Raw genomic sequence first — 21,260 nt, forward strand, 5'->3', positions numbered from 1 at the left:
CCTGAAATGAAACAAGCTATCTAGTCCATTGTTTTGTTCAATGTTCTTCTGTGGGTTAGAAGGTTCTCTGGGACACCACCATCCTGGACAAGGGCTTTGTGCTGGAGCACCAGGAAGGGGGCGAACTTCTGGTCACTGCCTTAAACATGAAGGACTGTTATCACAGATATTTACTAATGGCCGAAAGGCACACGCTTGAATACTTCTTCTTTTACTCCATCTCACGTTCCATTTTTTCCTCACTCCATTCCTTTCCATCCATCTTCCCCACTCCTTATCTTATCTCTTAAGTTCAGACCCAAACTGATTGTCAGCCCTCCCCTCCCATCCTTCTGCTTACTGGCCCCTCCCTCTGACTACATTTGGCCCCTCCCCCCCCTGCTTCAGTGCAGAGAGAGCTGCGCACACCCGACACAGTGATTAACACATCCGCCACCTCTCTGCAGCGTATCTGGATCTCCTGACGCTCTCTCCTCATCCGACCGCAGCCCTTCACTCTGCTAACCACAGCAGGTAGGGTAGCATTACCCAGAATCCTTCGCTCTTCCTCACATGCTGCCCAGCCTGGGCTACGGAGGTAAGACGAGGCATCGCAGTAGCACACAAAGTTTTTGTCCTGTTACTTTTTAAGGATTTAGTCTTTCAGTTTTTTTTTCACAGCTTCTGGGAGTCGTGCAACCTCATGCACTAGTGCTCTGATGTATCCTAGGTTGTTTTGCATTGTTCTAAAATATGACCATGAAAAAGTGGTCTTGAGAGACAGGAATGCGAGGGTGGGAGGTGAGCTGTGCACAGGATCTGGTTTGTCGCCGAGCTGCTGGCCTGGATTCACTTTCCAAGCCTTTGCTTCTCGGAGGCTGCCTTTGACGGTCCGTTTTCCGTGTTGCACGCACTGAACTTCTGCTATTGTCATTTTCATTTGTGTTTGTGTGCGCCCCATGATAGCAGCATGATGCAGACAGACTGTTCCTTATCGTGCTTTTCAGAAGTACGTTGCACAATTTTGCAGTGTTTCCGTGGTAACGAACCTACACCCAGACTCCATGCACGTTCAGGAAAGGGCTCGCCACACCCGTGGTGTTCCTCTGTTTTATCCTAACAAGCCTCTCCATCGGCGTGAGTACATATGGAGTCCTGGTCCAAGCGAGTCACAGAGTCAGAGCGCACATAGGCGTGGAGAGGACTAGCGGCAGTAGGATGGACTTGCGCTGTCTGGACTTGTTCAGCCCAAGGCTGAAGTGAAATCGAGCCAACAAGGGGTGTAACTGGGCTCGGTGTAGCTTAGGTGGTGTGAGAAAAGTATTTTAAACAACTTTACTGTTGTAGGACAATGTTTCCCAATCTGGTCCTCGGGACTCTCAGACAGTCCATGTTTAGCAAAAATGTGGTCTGTCTGGCAGGGAGCTCGGAGGGAGCAAAAATGTGGTCTGTCTGGCAGGGAGTTAAGAGGGAGCAAAAACATGGACCGACTGTGGGTCCCTGAGGACCGGATTTGGAAACACTGCTGTAGAAAGATGCACAGATCTTAAGCTTCTCATTCACATGTCAACTGTGTTTAGCACATTGAATTGTGACAAAGGTGACATTTTTATAGCAGACTTACAAAGGCAAGACAGCTGGAGACCCAGAGAGAGAGCAGAATAGCTCAAGCCCACGGTCTTGTAAACAGGACTGGAGTTGCCAGTTCCTGCTTGTGCACCAGAACGAAGAATTAAAATTAGTGTTTTTCCAACAGTCAGATGAAACCAAACGATGACCTAAAAGCTAAACCGTTGTGAAGCAGTGCGTATTGACTGTTAAATAGTAAACGTTAGGTGAAGTGTGGCTTAGAGTGTGACATTACTCATTTACAGTGATGCAATCGCTTGGCAGAAATGGGTTAATGATGATGGAACGTGTATCTGTGGCTGTGCCTATGCCTGCTCCCCTCGGCTTTCCCGGTTTCGGGAGAATGGAGTGTTTTCCACTAAAAGTTCAGAGAAGTTCTATATTTGCGCTTTAAAAGCTTTCAGAATGCGATACGTACTTTTATAACCAAGTCAGCACATTGGCCGTAGCTTCTTCCGGTTCTATGTCTCCATTAAAGGTAGTGATGTGATGTCAAACTCTCAGTGATGCACCTGAAGGGTCCTGTGCTGGACTGACCCGAGATATGAGTGTTATAAGGGTGACATTTACTTGGACGCCAGCTGTTTATTAGAACTGTCCTGTGAAGAAGGCAGGCAGTGTTTGTAGAGTGTTTAAATATCGAACAGCCCCGTTGGATTAAGGAGCTTCTCACTTTTTCAGATGATTAATCAGGGTTAATCTACAGCTTTACAGAACTGGAGTCTGATGCTCTTATTCTGCAAATTAAAAGCAGAACAGTGTTGGGAGAGCTTGGCAATGTGACCCACCCAAAAGCGATGAAGTGACCCCCCCCAAGTGGTCGCTTATCTCTTGCGATTGTGGACCATAGCTTCCTGTTTGCTGTACAGCATCCGTTTCAATGGGAGGCGAAGAAACAGATGCATCTGCTCGGCCTGGATCAGGGAGAGTATGTAGGGCTCTTAAAAGCGCCCACAGAGTTAGAGTAGAGGAGAAATGGTGACAAATAGTGCGCAAGGAATGGTCTAATCCCCAAAACGTTCAGCCTATAAGTTGGCATCTATGAAGGTATCCTAGACAGTGCTGCCAGCTCCAGGCCACCTTGTTACAGAGAGGTGAGGGAACGTCACTGGAAGATGATGTAAGAGGCAGTAACAGGAGTGATTAGGAAGGGCTGCACCGAGCTCAGGGCAGGGTCCATCCTCGCCTGGAGACACAAAAGCACCAACTCCCTGTTTGACCTGCATTAAACTCATATTAATCAGGATGTTTAGCTCTAAACCTCATGCTAACGAGCTTTTTGTAACACTATATTTAGACCATAGCAGAATATACACGCATGTAAAGAGACCGAATGATGATACAATGTGCGGCACATTGTAGCTACAAAACCAGTCAGAAGTTTTGACTTTTGCCACAGGTTTGTATCACTTTTCCATTTGCTTCATAAACTGCAGATTTTTTATTCCTGTTAAGCGTTGGAAAGTTGAGTCAGGAACTATAAATGAAAATATAAGTCAAATAAAACAAGTTTCCTTTATAACATGGAAAGAGTATGTAACAGCGCATGTCTGACATCCTATTAACCGGTTGTGTGGTGATGGCAGAGTCAGATTCCAGGCTGCCCTTTTAACTTTAAATGCACAAGTTGACTGTTTCATCCCATGAAACAGAGCAGTATTTAATGTCCCTTGTAGAAAGAATGCTTCAAATTTTCCCTGCTGTTATAACTGCTAGAGGAGGTTACTTTGACGAATCAATATATGACATTTTCTTGCTAATGAAGATACTCAGATGGTGAACATACTGTCAATTTATTTATTAGCAAAGCATGTTGAGTGTATTTTTAGTAAATGCTAAGTGAGTAACATTGAGCAAAAGCTGTGGTAGTGTAACCTTTTGAGTAAATTCACATACAGTGTGCCTTGGTTTACAAAAACACCCAACGTGTTGGGTTCTGAGGACTGTCTAGATTGTTTGATTCCGAGAGCTTTCCAGTGTGTTGGGTCCTCGGAACTGTCCGGCACGGTATTTTTCATAGATTCAGATCGCGTTTCCGTTTAGACGGTGTTCTGTACCAAAAACTGCACACCCAAGCACTAAGATGCATGTTTCTCTGTCTGATAAAATGAATTGGTCCTTTTCCTGTCTGTAATGTTCAGCTCTAGCCAGCACATTCCGCTCAGATAACATCCCAGGAGACTGTGTTCCCACGCAGCCTGTAGCCTGACGGCAGCGATGCAGGTGAGGAGTCCCACTGGGGCCCAGAGCGACTCACTGACCTGCCTGCTGGTTCTCAGGACAGGATGCCTTTCGGAGGAGGGAACAAGTGTGGCTGCTGCCAGAAGACGGTGTACTTCGCTGAGGAAGTGGTGTGTGATGCGCGGAGCTATCACAAGTCCTGCTTCCTGTGTCGTAAGTCTGCCCCCATCACCCAGCAGCCAATCATAACTCTTGGTTTCATTCACAAACTCTCCGCTCCCTGGTCTATAGAAAGGCCTCAGACCAAAACCACAATGTTGCCGACGTATATCAACAAAGGCCTTAGGTCTCATGTTGGCTTGTTCACCACATGCGTTATGCAGAAATTCACTCTAAGGGTCTCTTAAAACGAAATACAATGGAAGAACTTTTTTGACTTGGGGGGGGGGGGGGGGGGGGTAACCTCACAAATATTCCTCCAAAAATCCCTTTTTTAAAACTTCGGTTTTCTAGAGGTTGTTTTGAAGTTTATCTGAGGGCCTTTTGGAATCATGTCCCCCCCGAAGGAATGCAGTGCATTTTTCCTGTGCTGGGTTTTTTTTTAAGGAATGTGTTCACTGTTCAGAAAGGGAAGTGAAGCACTGGTATGTTTCAGAACAGGCGGAGCGTGGCTGCCCATGTTTGGAGATGTGGGTCTTTAACGGGATGTGGGCTCCTCTCCTTCTACGGGAGAATAGGTGACAGTCTGTCCGAGGCCCAGAATGCACTAGGAATGTGGGTATAATTGCATTCTGAGATTCCCTCAGCAGCACTGATTACGGATCATGTGACATCAGGCAAACTGTGCCACTTAGATCTCATCTGAGATCAGTATCGCTGAGGACTGTTAAGCAAGGATGTAACTTTGGTTAGAACATTTGGGGGGGCTGGGTTTGAGGTCTCCACCCATTTGGGGGAAGACATGGGGTTTTATTAGCCGGTTTTGATTATTGGGAGGGGTTACAACCCTCCTGCCCCCCCTTGTAAGTTATACCCATGCTATTAGGGATCGCTGGAGATGTGGGGATGAGTGTCTCTGTGTCGTGGTTAATTCTGACTCCTAGTGTGGAAAATAGCATCTTCAAACAGATTTGGAAGAATGTTATATTCTGAGAAGCACCTCGTCTGTGTTTTATTTTCATTTATGTTTCCCCACATTCTTGTCCTGCTCCTTTTGGGACACATTCGATGACAAAAACAGTGTTTAGTAAGTTCAGTAGCATTGACGTTAATCCAGATCCACTGAAATGTATATGACAGGAGGCATTGTCTGTCAGTCTGGAAAGATGTTCCAAAAATCAGTGGGTGGCTTTTCAGCCTCAACCTCACGATTACAGTAACTGAAAGCCATCGACCTTTCAGCAGGTTAAGGAAGCTTATTGATTTTTCATTGTAATGCAGCAAACCTATTGATTAAATAGAAGGCTTAATTCTGTACGTTTATCAAGCTTTATTTCACATGTACAGTGTGTGTTTCTATATGTGAAAAAACTGAAGTTGAAACGCTTGTGATTTGCACTTGTGCTCCTTGCTGTAACTTCACAGAACTGCAATATTGTCCTTGCAAAATGATGTTATTGGGGAAATTGAGTTCTATTTCCGCCCCGTGAAGAGCGTCTCGCCCTTTTCGAACAACACCGAGCGATTTCTCCAGGTCACCTGACCCATGCGTTGTCCCCTGTGCTTCAGTGGTTTGCAGGAAGAACCTGGACAGCACCACAGTGACGGTGCACATGGACGAGCTGTACTGCAAGGCCTGCTACGGCAAGAAGTTTGGGCCAAAAGGCTACGGCTACGGAGCAGGAGCGGGAACCCTGAGCATGGACACGGGCGAGGCCCTGGGCATCAAACCCCAACAGTAAGACCAGCTCCTTACACGCAGTTCACACACCAGGTCCTGGAAGGCGATGACGCACAACTTAAAGCAACTAGAGCATTCCTGTAACTCCAGGTCCTAGAAGGTGAAGAAAATGTTGCTTAATCCAATAAAGAGACTCTTGGTCTTAGTGACCTTGGATCATCATTACTTAGTGTCATTGTTATTGCTATTGCAAGCATCATCTTTTCTGCGTGTTGAAAAAGTATTTCGTAGGAACTTAAAGAGAAGGAAATGCATATAGAATCATTACATCAAATCAGTCTAACTATGACGTTGCCTGTCAGTCGAAACTGGGGACAGTTAGGCCAATGAAACCAATGCTACAGGTAAAATTACACTGACAGGAACAAATCAAATCAGAGTTTGCCACCAACATGGTTATACGCAGTACAGTGCACAGTGAAATGCTTGGTTATCCAAAGACTGTTAACATGGAATATACGTGTAAAAAAGATCAAGGTCGGCAATTAAACATTAGCACAGATTGTAATCATATATCAGCATAAATAATGTGCAAATCAGCAGGAAAACGACAGGAAGGGGGTGGAATAACACGAGCTGGGCAGCTGAGGGATGTCAACGTTGCCGCTGCCATCTTCACTGCATGAAGAGAAACACAGAATTATTCTGAAGTTTTTTAATCTGATAAGGAAACTATTTTAAGTGAGGGGAGACAAATAGCGATGATGACAATAAGGGAGCACGTCACTCTGTCCCTAGGTCAAGGCTTTTCAAATCTGAACCTCGATTCCGAATCCAGGCCGTGCTTTAATAATTTCTGCTTCTGATTGGCCACAGGGGCTTCTCACCTCCCAGGTAAAGGAAGGCTGGGAAATCGGCAGGGATCAGACCTTGAGGACCGTGATTTGAATAGTTCTGCCTTTGGTGTTGCTTTGCACTGATGTGGCTGATTTGCTTGATATTAGTGATTTGACTGATTCTACTTACTGACTGATTTTTGCCTGATTTTCCTGATTTGGCCTTATTTGTCTGAAAGGCAGCATGACCCACGGCCTCAGAGCTCTTTGTCATCCCACCCCACCCCCCACAGGTCTGAACCCCATCGGCCCACCAACAACCCCAACACTTCCAAGTTCGCCCAGAAGTTCGGCGGCTCAGAGGTGTGCCCGCGGTGTAGCAAGGCCGTCTACGCCGCCGAGAAGGTCGTGGGCGGCGGCAGCGTAAGTGTGAATCGGCTGCGATGTTCGGAGGACGTGCATGAGGCCGGGGAAGTGAGAAACGTTCGTGGGAGGCAGAGCAGTTTATGGGAACTGAGGGCAGAGACAGATGGTCAAGAAACAATGATTTTCAAGGGGCTATTCCTGGAGGGGGTTGGGTGCTGTGCCGTTCCAGAAAATGCTTTCACCGCCCGAACATGGCAGGCGGTCCCAAAGCCGTGTGCTGCCTCCCATCACAGGCAGGAAACGTGTCAGAGGTGCTGGATTCCAGTCACATGAATCACTGTAGTCGTAACCTCCATTTCCCGAGAAAAGTGGGAGGGACGGCATCCTGGCTAGAATCCTACCCTCTGCCTCCCACACAACAGAGAAGCGTAGCTAGTGCGGTGGAGGCCGTGTGTGGACAATGAGTCTGTGATCAGTTGGTTGCTGGTTCAAATCCCAAGGATAGCAGAGTGATTTCATTGGAGGATCCCTGAGCGACACCCTTAACTGCCAACGGTCTGACCTGCTTTCTCAAAAAATGCACTTCAGATAAAAGTATCTGCGCAATAAGATGTAAAAATACATTTCTCCTCCGCACAGGCCTGGCACAAAGGCTGCTTCCGCTGCGCCAAGTGTGGAAAGGGCCTGGAGTCCACAACCCTGGCCGACAAGGACGGGGAGATCTACTGCAAAGGTATCTGCTCCATACGGCCATCATCCTGCACAAGCAAGCCGGCTGCGAAAATTAAGCAGCTCTGATCTCAGCCAGGAAATGGTTGCTGGCCCTTTTAGCTAGAGACCCAAATCACTTCAGCAAATACATCCAGTACAAGATTATATCTGAACTCGGATTTATCACTTATTAATTTTTATTAAACTGACTGGCTCCATTTCTGTGTCCGCAGGGTGTTACGCCAAAAACTTTGGGCCCAAGGGATTTGGCTACGGTCAGGGGGCGGGGGCTCTCGCACACGCTCAGTAGAGCGCTGGGCCCTCGGCGGCGCCCCCTGTCGCCCCACTCCATATGCTCCCTTCCCAGTGAAGGGCTAAGAGTCACGAGGACGGTTCGGTTTGCCACCCACTGCATCACTCTACCCCCCCCCCCCACCCCTCCATAGAGAAGGGACCTGAAATTCTCAATCACTCACTTGCAGGTGAACCGCTCACGGCAGCAAATGTTTACCCAGCTAATTATTTTGTCGTTAATGGGATAAAATCACAAAAGGGAGGCTGTAGGCTGTGCATGTTATGTGGATGTTGATCAAACCACTGGCTTTCCGCCACGGACCTGGAAAAGCGGCGGTACAGCGTCGATACCCAAACAGTGACGCATCATCAACATCATGTAGCATGGACCTCGCGGTCTTGCCTCTCCAGTTACAGGACTCTGTGATCGCTTCCAAACAGCTTGTTCCCCAACATATCCCCGCCTCTTCTGTCATAGACAATCCCTCGTCCTCTCTGCAGCTGGGCACCCAGGCTGTCTAATGCTCCATTTCTGCTCATTAACAAAACTGTCAGCTTGCTCTCCACCCAGAAGGGAAGACAATGTATAAATAAACTGAACTTGTGTCATATTACACGTGTGAATGGAGAGTTTTGATGCACACGGACCACAGCCTGCTTTGGGATGTGTATTTCTGTTTCTCCTGCTGGCCACCAGTAACTGATTCGTGATACGGCCTCGAAAGTCTTGGTGGGAGGGATTTCCGGGCACTGCTGACGTTTCTAAGGAGCCGAACACACAAACGGCAACTAAGGGTGATTCACTCGCACCGCCTCTCTTCATAGTGTGATCCATCATTATAGCCTTGACTTATCAATGAAAAGCCACACAAACTCAGCCCATCTGAGGCGAGGCGCCAGATCACTGATGCGAAAACTAAAAGCAGACAGCGGTACAAAGCGAGCTGATATGATGCCACAAAATCATTATCTTAAAAGCTTAGCTTTTAGTCTGTTCACGCTAACAATGGCCGCATACCCACACAGAGACGAGCGTTGACGCGCACACATACAGCGACACGAAGAGTAGTGAGTAAAAGACCCAATCACAATGGTGGAAGTATTTCACCCCCCCGGCTCAGTCCACAAATGGGTCACGGAACACAGAAGAGATGAGGTCCATTGAACACTGCAGTAAAGACACGTGTACAACTCACTCACTCCATGCAGTTGAGACACCATCCAATAACCTCTGACAACTAAAAGTATTATGGAGCAGTGTTGTGAAACCGTAACCAGACTGGAAGACCATCTGCCAAATCCTCCATTACTAACTGGCTCTGACAATTACCCCCATTTGCCAAAAGTAGTAAAATTGTTTTCCTACAAGCAGACCAAAGACCGAGTAAAGAGACTGTGTGCATTTCGAGTGGATGGCTACACGAAGCTCCAAGAATCCACTATCCACGCATCTTTGACAAGCAGAACCACGCTTATTTTATTAGCCAATCAGCTTAATGGGCCGCTGATGGAAAAACATTACCTGTGCATTGTGGGATTTTCCCATCCGCCCGGCCTTACCTGATTTACTCACACTGAATGGCTTCATCGAGACAACAGGGAGAATAGACCTACGTTGCAACGCCATGCAGTGCCCCACGCGTATTGTTCAGGGTTGTCTTCGAACATAAATCATCATTACATTTCAGTATGCTGTCTGTTGTAGGCAAGCACTTGACAAGTGTTTCTCACACGCCCTCTAGTGGACAATTTAACGAAATTTAATGTAATTTTGCTCAGCCGAAATTTTGAGATCAACTTTTTAATTTTCTCAGAGAACAGACTCCCGTGGTCTTAAGGTATCGGAATCTCAAGGAGATTCGTGACTCTGGCAGCTCGGTAATCGTGAGGGATTGTCTATAGTTTGATCCGAAGGTCTGGCTGACAAAGCAATGACAGTGAATTCGCAAGACTGATGCTTGTAAAAGAACCATAACTTCTCTTTGCAGGGATACAAATTAAAATTTCTAGGCAACTTACTGCAGTAGATTTTTGAGTTTTGAGGAAAATTTTTACACACCTGAAAGATAAATCATCCAAACAAAAGACAATAAAGACGTGAAGTTTTATTGATATGGGAAAAGATCATTTATCCGAACCAAACATTTTTAACCAAAAATCTGAGTTGCGCTCCAAACTCAAAAATGAAAGATGCATTGAAATTTATTTATTTTTACAATGGATAAACATTAATAAATGAACAAAGATTTTATAAGAACGTGACAATAAATAACGGTTACCAATAGGTCTATATACTAATATACGGTGAATCGCCTCATAAAACTACTGACGGGCATTTTCCAGGTCGTTTTTGGGACAGATTTGGTTGGGCAGTTACTGAAAATCCAAAGGACATGACATGCAGTGAATTGCACAGTATTATTGCTGTGTAAATTATACAGCAGAGAATGAGTCACGCGAAACACTAAGTAGCCTATTTTAAACTCTATGTAACTTTCTCATGTCAGGGTCAGATGAATCTGTGTACTGTTATTTGCTATGACCTTATGAGTCAGTAAAGCTGAAGTAAAAAGCAAAAGAAATGATCACCCTCCGCGCTCCGCTTTGGCACAGACAAGGAAATGCGCGTGAGAGCCAAAGGAGACACGCGGCCGCGGACATTTTAATATACAGGCAATTATCGGGGAAAATTCACATCAAGGAAATAAAAACATTTTTAAAGTAATACCAGACATTTATATTTACTTACTGGTCTCAACACAGCTGCCCTAACACACCATCAAATTCATTCAATCAGTTGCACGACCTGCTAAAATAGACTAATACACACTTACGGTGAACACTGTGTCACGTGACCTTTTAAAGTGAACAAACAAGCCACCACTGCCCACACTTAACGTTGTTATATTCTTTTTTTGCCTGTTTTTATCGACATTACACACCTTGATATATGCTCCAAAGTTGCATTTTTCGTTGTGTTTTCCGGATTTTCAAAACCAACAAATATAATGCTTTATCAGGTGACACCTCCAGGGCTGCTGTGTGATTCCTGCCCCCAGCTCTTCTGGTCTTTCCATGAGTCGCTTCTGGATGTTTTGCTTTATTTCCAAAGTCAATAACGCGTGGCTCAGGTTATAAATGACATATTCCATGTATCCTCATATAAAATGGGACACAAGATTTTATTTTTCATTATGGGACGGGTGACAGCCCCTTTCCCTTGGACGCCACAGAGGCAGTTATAGAAAAATATGCCAGCACATTTTCAAGTAAAAATGGAGCCACGAAGTAAAGAAAAAAATGACTTTGATTATATCGTGATAGATTTAATTCGATAAAATCGATTACTGTGAAAAATTGGCCTGATAAAATATTTGCTGACGAGGTGAGATTTACCAAAGGTGACACCCTTCTTGGCCCATAAGAAGGGCTGAATACCCGGGGAGGATGTTGCAAAGGTTGAGAAATCGTGCCCTAGGTTGACCATGAATTACTATTGGATACGTGGTTATGGGAGATGAATGGATGGAGTGATGGATTTCTTCCGTGACAAAATTCGTTATAACTACATGCCTATGTATCATTATATAGGTAAGGATATTATAACAAAATTGTTAATTATTAAATAAATGAACGCGTCCTTCTTATCTAAAAAACAGCTTACAAAAGCGTAGGCTACATTTAAGGTGGATATAACATATCAGTCCTGAAGGATGTTGAGCGCAGAAAACCTACTTGTCTTCCCAGCTAAGAGGAATTGTTCCCAGAACTTGAGCTAATATTATGTGAAGATCTTTTCAAAGCTGACAGAAAACGTTCTTACTGTGACGTTAATGGAACATTATTTCCACGTGTTACATTATAACAAAGATTCAATGTCAGCACGATGAAATTCTTACCTTAACATCATTAATGCAATTAATGTCGAAAATATTGTTTTATAATAAAATATTATTGTATGCATGTAAAAGTGCTATGTGTTTGTATAGCAAATGCATCTTCCATCCTTGAACCCGTGATCTACCATGTGCTTCATTAGCATTTATATTGTCAGTCTTAGTTGTAGTAGTGAAGTAACGTTCCGGGAACATCAGGAAAACTTGACACTGAACATTTCTAAACCTTAACCGTAACGTTCAGTAAGCGTTACTGGAACAAAAAAAATGTTAGGAGGGTTAGAACAGCTAGCAAGTTCAAATAAGCGCTCACTTCACACCCAGATTCTGTTTAAAAAGCCTGCATGAAATGCGCTTTTCGTCAATGAGTCTCAGCGAGTAAGTGAGTAAGTGAGAGTAAGGCTGAGACGGGTTAAACGCAGCGGTCAGCCATGACATCATGTGCCGGGGCTGGGCTGACGGCGGGGCGGCAGGGCTCCGGCAGGAGCGGACACATCCAGAGGAGCGCAGCTGGAAACGGCACCGGGATTACGCCTTCCGACACAGGGTCCGGGAAAAACTAGCTGGGTATTAAGGTAAATGAAATAAATGAAACTGAACAAAAATACGTAAAGTTTAGACAAATCCTGCCCCTCGGCATTATAATCATTAACCGCTTCAAGTGTTTAGAAAGCGGATAAAAAACTTTAAATTTTGCAACTCGATTGTAAGATGTAATAAAACTCAAATAGATCTATTTTTGACTGGTTTATAATAATAAAAAGGACAGGAGGAATATAGGGGTACGGTAATTTAGGAGGAGGGAAGCGGGGTGCCGGTCCCTAAACAATGAATTCACAGAAAGTGATGAAGGAGGGAGTGCTGGAGAAGAGGAGCAACGGGCTACTGCAGCTCTGGAAGACCAAGCGCTGCGTCCTGACGGAGGACGGGCTGCGCCTTCACGGCCGCCGGCGCGCCAGCGACGGGACACTCGGCTTCAGCGCCGCCGCCAAGGAGCTGCGCTTCGAGCGCATGGCCGCCGTAGACTGCGTGGAGCACAAACGGGGACTCATCTACTTCACCATCGTGATGGCCGGCGGCCGGGAGATCGACTTCAGGTGCCGGCAGGATGGCACCGCTTGGAATGCCGAGATCGCGCTGGCACTCGTGCGCTTCAAGAACCTACTGGCCGTGCGGCACCGTGCGCACCCGGGCAGCGCCGAGGAGGGCGGCTGCTGATGGCGGCCTGGAAGGTATGATGGCTCTGACACCTGTATGATGCCCGAGCAACATGTCAATATCGCAGGATCACACGCTAAACCCGCAGTTTCTGTTACCGGTATTTTTAAAATCAGGCACCTTTTTGACAAGGTTGCACATTTCTTTAAAAAGAGCGCATCAACATAACCTCTGGTTGAAGCGCTTTGTGTTTTTAGGTGAAAACATTTTATTGGGAAATTTTGAATCGCAAAGCTTGATGTTTTTGCCTTGCCCTAAAATTACAGCTTTCACATTGCCTACACTTCCTTGGTTTAGATTGCGAAGCTGGTCTCCAAAACAACATCTGCTTCTCATTTACACGGCGGTAGCAATTGCTCCATGGTGCCGTTCAGACTTAAAAAAAGTCTTTCTTTATGAAATCCACATGCAATCTCATAAAGCAATTTAAAATAACCCCAAACGGCGTCTCGCTGCGAGGGTAGGGGCGTTACAAGGGACAAGGACGGCACTGTAACCGTCTTTGCGCTCAGATGTAAGGCTTACGATCATAGATTGGTCAGGCAATATAGATGTCAGCCTGCCAAATGTGGCCAACTAAAATACCGAATGAGGACACAAATAGTCTCTACATAATATATGCGTTTTGTTAACTTTTGTCTTTCTTTTTTGAAATATAAAAGATTATCCACGCAATCAATTTTTAATTTAGGCCTACGTGTTCCTCCTCATAAATATGTAGGTCTGTGTGGGTATAATTTGGCCAGTACTGCACTGGATTAGTGGCCTGAAGATGGAAACAATGGGTGATAAAAACCATTAGTTATTTTTCTTATTAAGCACTGGGAAAGAGGCTACACAGCTTGTTCCCTGTGCTGTGCTTTTATTCTGCATGGTCTCTTAATCTCCAGCTGTAACAATTGTCACCCCAAACAAGGACGAGGTACAATGCGTTTGAGGCACTGCATTTAGAGGCTCAGGACCAGGTGTACCTTGTCTTTGTTTAGGGTGATAATCAAAGGTACCTAGTAAAACTGTGTAAGCCTCTATGTTTGTGGGGAGATTTAATGCAGGTTTTTTTTTGCTACAGTTATATTGTATGTGGTATTTTCCAAAGGCTGCTAACCTCTAACAGCTAATCCACTCTGCAAAGTACTGTTTTCTGGGCCAGATCTTCTCGAATGGCATTAATGAGGATTTCCTTTCCCAGTCTCCAGTGCACTGATACTAATTCCTGTCATCTCGCAGGACACATTGCAGGGCTGGAACAGCAGGCGATCTTGTGTTCTTCAGCACCTTACTGCCTAGGACCTTAAGAACACAGACGGCTGGGGTGTCCACAGGATCTTCCCTGAAATCATGTGAAATCACGCAGAACCAAAGGCTAGAACCCTTTCCAGTATCTGACCCTGTCATAAACGCTCACGCTGACGCGGGCAAACCACGGATGTAGAAACACCCCATCACGGAGAGGCGGGTACCTGTGGCATCAAGTCCACATTCTTGGCTGACTGGCATCACAGACCACATGGGATTCCTTTCATCCTGGCTGAAAACTGGAGTATTTTGAGTTTCTTCATCTCACACACAGCACAGCAGAATGCGACCATTTTGCGTTTAAGAATCCCGAACCTCCCATCTTACACCTGAGAATTGTTCTTTTATGTTATCCTTTTGACATCTTTCTTGTTTTATTTTACATATTTAATGACAATCAAGCCCTCGGACATTGCGGGCGATGTGAGCAGTTAGCGGCAGGGAGGCGGGGCAGGCCGAAGCAGTGAGTCACTCCACGTTTTTATTGGCATGAGCGAGACCCTTTGGCTCAGGGAGGGAAACCAGAGAAGGACGGCCTTTCAGCTCAAGGGCTCCTTGGCGAAAAAAGCACCTGTGGTCTTTCTCAGAACGGAAAATCGGATCACTTGGAATTTCCTGGGATTCCGTCCGGGTCATGGTCAAATATTTAATTAATTTGCTGCGAGTCGCACCCATGAAAAGTGTCCGACAGATGCGCAGATAGGGAAATATCTGTGTCAAAGACCATAATGTAATGTCTACACAAGCAACCCAATCAAACCCCAGAAGGTAATTGAGCAGGAGGAGATGATACAGTCATCTCACGCTCACCAGAGTTTTGGGTGAATGTAGCTCTAAGAAAGAACCTGTTGTCATTGATATTTTTACATTTTTGTCTTTAAAGGAGAACCGTGTTCAGGTACTGCTTGGGTCACCACGGCTTCTAGTATAGCTGTCCAATTTACAGGATTCCCTTTGAAGTTTAACAGTGAGAGAAGGTTCACTTGCAGGATTGAGGATGTACAATCATACCCACAGAAGAGGCTCTATCTATGATGAAAGGGTCTTACAGTGCTACTCGTTTGGAAGTTGTCAAAGTGTATTTCTTGCTCTTGTTTTTTTAAATGATACTTTTTACCTTTAATGTGCCGTCAGTGCTGGTCTGCTTATTTCTCCTGTTTTCAATGATGTATTAACCCTCCTGCACTTACTACGCATAAGATATTATCCGTGACAAGCTGACATTTCAGTGAACAGTAGCCGGCAAACCATGATTCCCATTCGTGATGCGTCATCCTTCTGAAACTACTGTTTAGGGTTGATTTCCAGCGAAGGGTCTGTGAGTAACTCCAAGAGGAGCAGGGAATTGGAAAAAAGCGCGACCGGTGCTTTGCTAGAACTACACATTTAGAACTGTGAGTATAACATGAGTATATATAGTACAGCGCAAAAGTCATGGGCAGGCAGAGAAAGTGATGTTTGAATGATCTTCATGTTGGTGCAAAACTGATATTATGCCTGACAAAGTGTGTCGGCTTAAACATTTCAAAACCTTCTGCTAAAGTCACCCCAGTGTTTCCAGCAGCCGCCCAACACACCCGTGTGCTTTTTGACTCGACCACCAGCGCACCTCCTTTAGCTAATCAGTATCTCATTCACTTTTCTAAACTGATTAAATTAAATAATTAGATGAGCTGGTGGTGAAATGTAATAAATACATGGGATGGCTGGGGCGCCCCTGAGGAGAGTTTTGGGAACTGAAGCGCTGTTCATCTAACCATCCATCTCGATATCAGTAACTTTTTGGAGAACGGAGAGGTTCTCGCTAGTTTTCCTTGTGTTCCTCTTGATTTTTACAAGCTCTAATGCTAAATTGGGTTTTTTTTGTTCCGAGCAAAAGTGCACTTACCACCCAGACAAATAACTTTAAACATTTCTTTCGACTGCCTAAGACTTCTGCACAGTGCTGTATGTGTCATGTTGATGCAACATCTACTAAGAAGATATGGTCAATCAAATATTGTATCAAAAATGCACAGTCAGGTTAGGTAGTTTTATCTGTCTTATGAAATGATCGTCTTTTCCATTTAGAGTTTAGTTCCTGGTTTCCTGCTTCTGGCCAATGGTTATAATCCGAATAACCAACAAAATACCTCAATGAATCAGTTCATCATCTCACAATGAATTCATTAACGTCTTCGCAGTATTTACATACATGCCATGTGTCTGATGGTGCTGGCTTCGAACCTTATCATTTTCAGGTTCTACAGAAGTCATTTACAGATGTTCCTCCTGAAAACTGCCTCAAGCCAGCTTAAGATGCTTTCATGCATCCTCTTAGTAATGGCGACTAGATTGTACTTGCATGCTCTGGTTTCTCGTGGTTTCCAGCTTTTTATTGCAACCTTTTAGAACGCAAATTGGGATATTATGGTGTCATGTGAGAACCCCTCTTAATAGCATGCTGACGTTTGTGGTTGCCTATTCAGGGCTGAATAATTGGGTAGACTCCCACAGATGTGCCTGGTCTGCTTGTATTTGGCTCTCCTCTCTGGCCTGTATCATCCTGTGCTGATGTCGTGATCCGTTGGTGGTCATGACTGAAGGCACAGAGCATCGGAGATCTCACCTTTGCCCGTGAATCCCCTCATCGCTGTGGCCTCTTCTTGATGGCGTGGGCTGGACGACGGCCCCACCCTTCTCAGTCCTTCTCTGGCCCCTGCCCCACAGCCTGCTCATAATGAGCTAATTGTGTGCTGCCTGGAACGCCCAAGCCCCCACCGTCGCCATCACCACCCCCCGGTTGGAGAGTAGGCAACAAAGCACCGTTCAGAGTCGAGCGATGAAGTAACGGCAAAGCCCTCCCCTCCGGCGACGGGGCTGCCTGGAAGTAGAGGATGAAAACATATTCGGAATTCAGTGTCGGCAGATGCAGGGAATTTCATGACTTGTAAACTGGGAAATATCATAAGAGGTTAGAGTGTAGGCCAGGCGTGGGACGGGAGGCCTGGAGGGTGGGGCTCGAGACGCCCTGGGCTCCATATCGCGCTCTTTGCTTTCTTTAGCCTGAAACTGGAGGGGCAAAATGTGATGCCGTTGCAGGGGCGTGGGGGGAGCATGCTATGGACACATGGAGAAATGTCAGCAATGTGTTTCGGCCCCAACCGTCCAGGATGAAGAAACGTTCATGCAGATCTTGGTGGTGGTGCATTACGGGATGGAGTGGGAGAATATGTGTGTGTGTGTGTGTGTGTGTGTGTGTGTGAGGATGTGGGAGCAACACCTTGTGTAAACATCTCTGAAGGAAACAGGGTTCCTCCTAATTCCTCAAGTTCTGCATCTCTGCCCCTCTCTCACCATCAATGGACTGGACAGCCCTCTCGGATAACGTGTGATGATCATCTGCTGGCCACCCACACGGTCCAGAAAGCATGATCTACTGGGAGGAACTGGGGCCACAGACGGTCTTTTTCTCAGAATGAAGTTTAAAAGCCTCCCACGGAAATGCTGGAATGGATGGGTGTTCTGCGGTGGCTGGATTGAGCAATCGACCGAGCTTGAGTTCCAAGGTCTGTTCAGCTGAGGTTGAGTAGATGACCGTGGAATTTCCGAAATAATAAAAAAAGGTCCCCAGAAAAAAAATGGCGTGAACATCTGAGGCGTTAAAGAGAAAGATAAACATGGTTTTCTGAGAGCAGAACTGTATTCCAGAACCTAGCAGATGTATTTAACAAGACCTGAAACCCTATTATCAGAACCTACACAGAGGATCTGTATGGAAAGCAGCGCTCAGAGATGTGGAGAGTCAGGAAGGGGAAGGGTCTGAGGGACGGAGTGCGGACCCCAGTCTGGAAGTTTATCAGCGCTGAACATTTGGGTGGAACATCTGACTTCCTCGGGATGCTGCATCGGGGTGCTATGGGGGTGGGGGGACAATTTTAGCACCCCTGAGTGACAGGGGCCCTAAAAAATTTGTAACATAATTGGATTGGTCTGAATTGGGAACTGAACATGATATGCTTTCATGGGGTCCAAAATATCTAGTGGCTCCCCTGTGCCGCACATTTATGCTGCGCAAAAGAAATGAATACAGACCATATTTCAGACTTCAAACAGACTCACAACAACCATTTAAGAGACTCCAAATTGAAGATTAGCTAAGCGTTAAAAAATTGATGTGCTTTCGTAAGGAACGTCTGTAAACACGTGAGTTTGGGCAGAGTTTGGTTTTACTGCAAGGCAGGATGCAGCAATGGCGAGCAGGACTGCTGCCCTCATGACCTCAGTCTACAGCAGGGGTCTCCAACTCCGGTCCTGGAGACCTACGACCCAGTAGATTTTCTATCATACCTGGCTTATGATGAGCCACACCTGCTCTCAGGCAAATACCAGGAACAGGTGTGGCTCATCAAAAGCCGGGTAGGATAGAAAACCTACTGGACAGTAGCTCTCCAGGACCGGAGTTGGAGACAACTGCTCTACAGGTTCGATCTCCTATGCCTCAGTCTTATTTCAGCCACTGTCACAGGGAGGGGGGATTCACAGGGAGGGGGGATTCCCAATCAGAGGGGAGAAGGCAGAGAGGTCCTGACAGGGCACGGTGCGCTGCTTAGTATGACTTTGTTAAAATATAATAAATGCATCTCAACCAAAATATATAATCATTCTGTAAATAGCTTGTGGACATAAAATCATTTATATCGAATAAATAATAATCAATGAAAATGAATAGGAGATAAAACATTGAGTTTGCTATTTCATTTGGTAACGGGTAACAGATGTACACAGCAAAAGTAATCCAAACATCGTGTAGAAAAATCAGTCTTTTTAAAATATTTCCAGTGATGTCAATGAATAGTGGAGGTCTGAAGCATTAAGCAGACCTGTAAGTTGATTATTGCGAATGTCTTTCAGGCTTACAGCACCAGTTTTCCGGAACAGCCAAAGTCCTGCTTTTTAATATTTAATGTCGAAGGAGGGCAGCTCCACTGGGCCGTAAAGCGAACCCCAGACAGCAGTGGTGTTTACCACCACCTACACCAGACATTTGCACGCCCCCTGTTGGCCACAAACAGCCACTACACGAAATATTAAATATACGTGTTCCTTATTTAGGAGATACTGAAATAGCATGTTCTGCTAGCCAACTAGCTAGCTACCATCTTCTGACTCTACCCACCAGCTATTTAATTTTTGAAATGTCTGGGGGTGGGACAGGGGGGTGACTTTTTTTGAATGGGGCCCCAGAAATAAAAAACCCACCCCCAACCACAGAAGGATTGTATGCATGGCCCCGCTGTAAGAAAGGGTGAGGCAGGGCAAAGTCAGAGGGATGCTTAGCTGGGGGTTTATAATGCCCCCCCACCCCCCCCCCCCCCACTCAGGCAGAGTCCACGGCTCCTTAAGTTAGCCAGATTAAACAGGCGTCATGCACCTTGGGGTTTACGTTGCACACCGGGGCGTCGAGCAGACACAGCCAGGCAGGGTGCGTAACTATTCACACTGCCCGCTTTCCGCAGCATACAGTTCTGCCCATAGATAGATATTCACAGTTCGCCATTTTTGGGACCTTTTCTTAAAGGAAGTGTTTTGGATTTAGTGCTTCATTCGAGGCTTTAGGGCGGCGAGACCCTGGGAAATAAACGTTACTTGGGAAATTAAGGTGCCTGGGGGTCCAGGCGAGTCTGTCAAACAGCTGACACATTTAAATCGATCCGTCTCATTTAGGTCTCAGCAGAGATGAATTAGGCTGAAATCTTCAAGGCCAGGTTTTCAGTAACTTTACAGCTTTATGACTCTGAGGGGTAAGAAAACATGGTTGTGAGTCACATGCTCTTGGGTCAAATAAGAGTGATGTCACAATTGGGCCCCTGAACATGGCCCTCCCTGCTTTCTTAAAATAAATATTCCGTCACTTTTGGATATAGGTAAGTAAAATGTAAGGGTGGCTAAAATGAAACTGACTGATAGGGGGTGCTGTGTCCCGGTGCGACACCCTGTGGTCCTGAGCTCCGCCCAGCCATGATGAGTCTGTGATGCTGCTCATCAAATGAACCAAAATGAGCCCTTATCAGCTTTAGCCCCATGATGATGATGGCAGCTCGTTCTCCTGTGCCGTTGAGAGTCCTACTACTGAAACAAAGGAATTCACTGCTAACATCCTAGCTTGAAATGTAAATCAAATTTTATCCGATGGTCTGCTAAATTAAATGTAGTTGTTCTTACAATCCATTGATCTACCAGGTGGTGAGATATCTGAAGATGAAGAACTTCTATCAAAGCAGGAGACTCTGCGACTTTCCCTGGCCGTCGTACCTCACTTTGGGGTGTAAGGGGACTTTTAGCAAGCAGGCTCAAACCAACCAGGCTCCAGACACAAGATTTATCTCCAAACACGGACGTTTATCACAAAACAGGGACATTCCAAGCGCCTGTGACAGACTGGTGTGACGGAGCCAGGCCTGCCCACTGTGAAAACTCCCCAGAAGGCCTGCTGACTTGCTGTTGTTATGTTATTTGTTAATCCAGGTCAGGTTTACCGCTTAGATCTGCTTGATGGGCCTCCGAGACGTGAGCTGTGACCCTGAAACGCCCTATTCACAGATTCAGCTCCTTATGAATTCTGTAAAGAGAGGATGACCAGAACCAAGTTACCAATGGGCTCCCCAGTTTGTACAATGGGATATATTAATCTGGGCAGCAGGGGGCGAACTATCACTCAATATCACCAAATGCTGCATGTGATTGAGATTAACTTATTTCTGTTCAATTCAGAAGCATTTAAGTTTAATCAACCAAGTCATACAGAGAGATATATAATTAATAATAATGCAACTGGTTCCAAAAACTATGCGCGGAACAAAAAAAAATTATTGATAAACAATCTTACATATACACCAAGTCTGTAAAAATGTGTGCCAGGCTCCAATGGAGCACTTTCAGAACTCAATCCCTGCTCCAATAAAAGCCCAGAAAAAGCAGGGACCCAAGCCTTGTTTACACTCAGTTATACCAACACAAGGCTATAAAAACAAA

General features: G+C 45.6%; 2 protein-coding genes across 4 annotated transcripts; both read left to right on the forward strand.

Annotated features, from left to right (window-relative positions):
* The first annotated feature begins 365 nt into the window (after positions 1-365).
* Positions 366-8,447, forward strand: csrp1a (cysteine and glycine-rich protein 1a). 2 transcript variants are annotated; one of them, XM_048983816.1, is made up of 6 exons: positions 366-513; positions 3,888-4,002; positions 5,518-5,686; positions 6,759-6,888; positions 7,471-7,564; positions 7,776-8,447. In XM_048983816.1, exons 2-6 carry the CDS (start codon positions 3,894-3,896, stop codon positions 7,850-7,852), a joined length of 579 nt encoding a protein of 192 aa, XP_048839773.1. In that variant the 5' UTR covers positions 366-513; positions 3,888-3,893; the 3' UTR covers positions 7,853-8,447. The 2 variants fall into 2 exon arrangements, with proteins under 2 accessions (XP_048839773.1, XP_048839774.1); XM_048983817.1 differs by having other exon boundaries at positions 402-577.
* A 3,509-nt stretch (positions 8,448-11,956) lies between these two features.
* Positions 11,957-15,369, forward strand: LOC125713484 (pleckstrin homology-like domain family A member 3). 2 transcript variants are annotated; one of them, XM_048984657.1, is made up of 3 exons: positions 11,957-12,307; positions 12,573-12,964; positions 14,178-15,369. In XM_048984657.1, exon 2 carries the CDS (start codon positions 12,579-12,581, stop codon positions 12,948-12,950), a length of 372 nt encoding a protein of 123 aa, XP_048840614.1. In that variant the 5' UTR covers positions 11,957-12,307; positions 12,573-12,578; the 3' UTR covers positions 12,951-12,964; positions 14,178-15,369. The 2 variants fall into 2 exon arrangements, with proteins under 2 accessions (XP_048840614.1, XP_048840613.1); XM_048984656.1 differs by having other exon boundaries at positions 11,962-12,964.
* Positions 15,370-21,260: the final 5,891 nt, after the last annotated feature.

Source organism: Brienomyrus brachyistius, chromosome 18 (genome assembly GCF_023856365.1).
Source record: "Brienomyrus brachyistius isolate T26 chromosome 18, BBRACH_0.4, whole genome shotgun sequence".
NCBI lineage: Eukaryota > Metazoa > Chordata > Actinopteri > Osteoglossiformes > Mormyridae > Brienomyrus > Brienomyrus brachyistius.

Bases quoted from the DNA above. Each gene is read 5' to 3' on its own strand.
- csrp1a (XM_048983816.1), top strand. From the start codon at position 3,894: ATGCCTTTCGGAGGAGGGAACAAGTGTGGCTGCTGCCAGAAGACGGTG. The intron at 5,687-6,758 runs GTAAGACCAGCT...CACCCCCCACAG, and splicing joins CTGGGCATCAAACCCCAACA to GTCTGAACCCCATCGGCCCA. The intron at 7,565-7,775 runs GTATCTGCTCCA...CTGTGTCCGCAG, and splicing joins CGGGGAGATCTACTGCAAAG to GGTGTTACGCCAAAAACTTT.
- LOC125713484 (XM_048984656.1), top strand. From the start codon at position 12,561: ATGAATTCACAGAAAGTGATGAAGGAGGGAGTGCTGGAGAAGAGGAGC.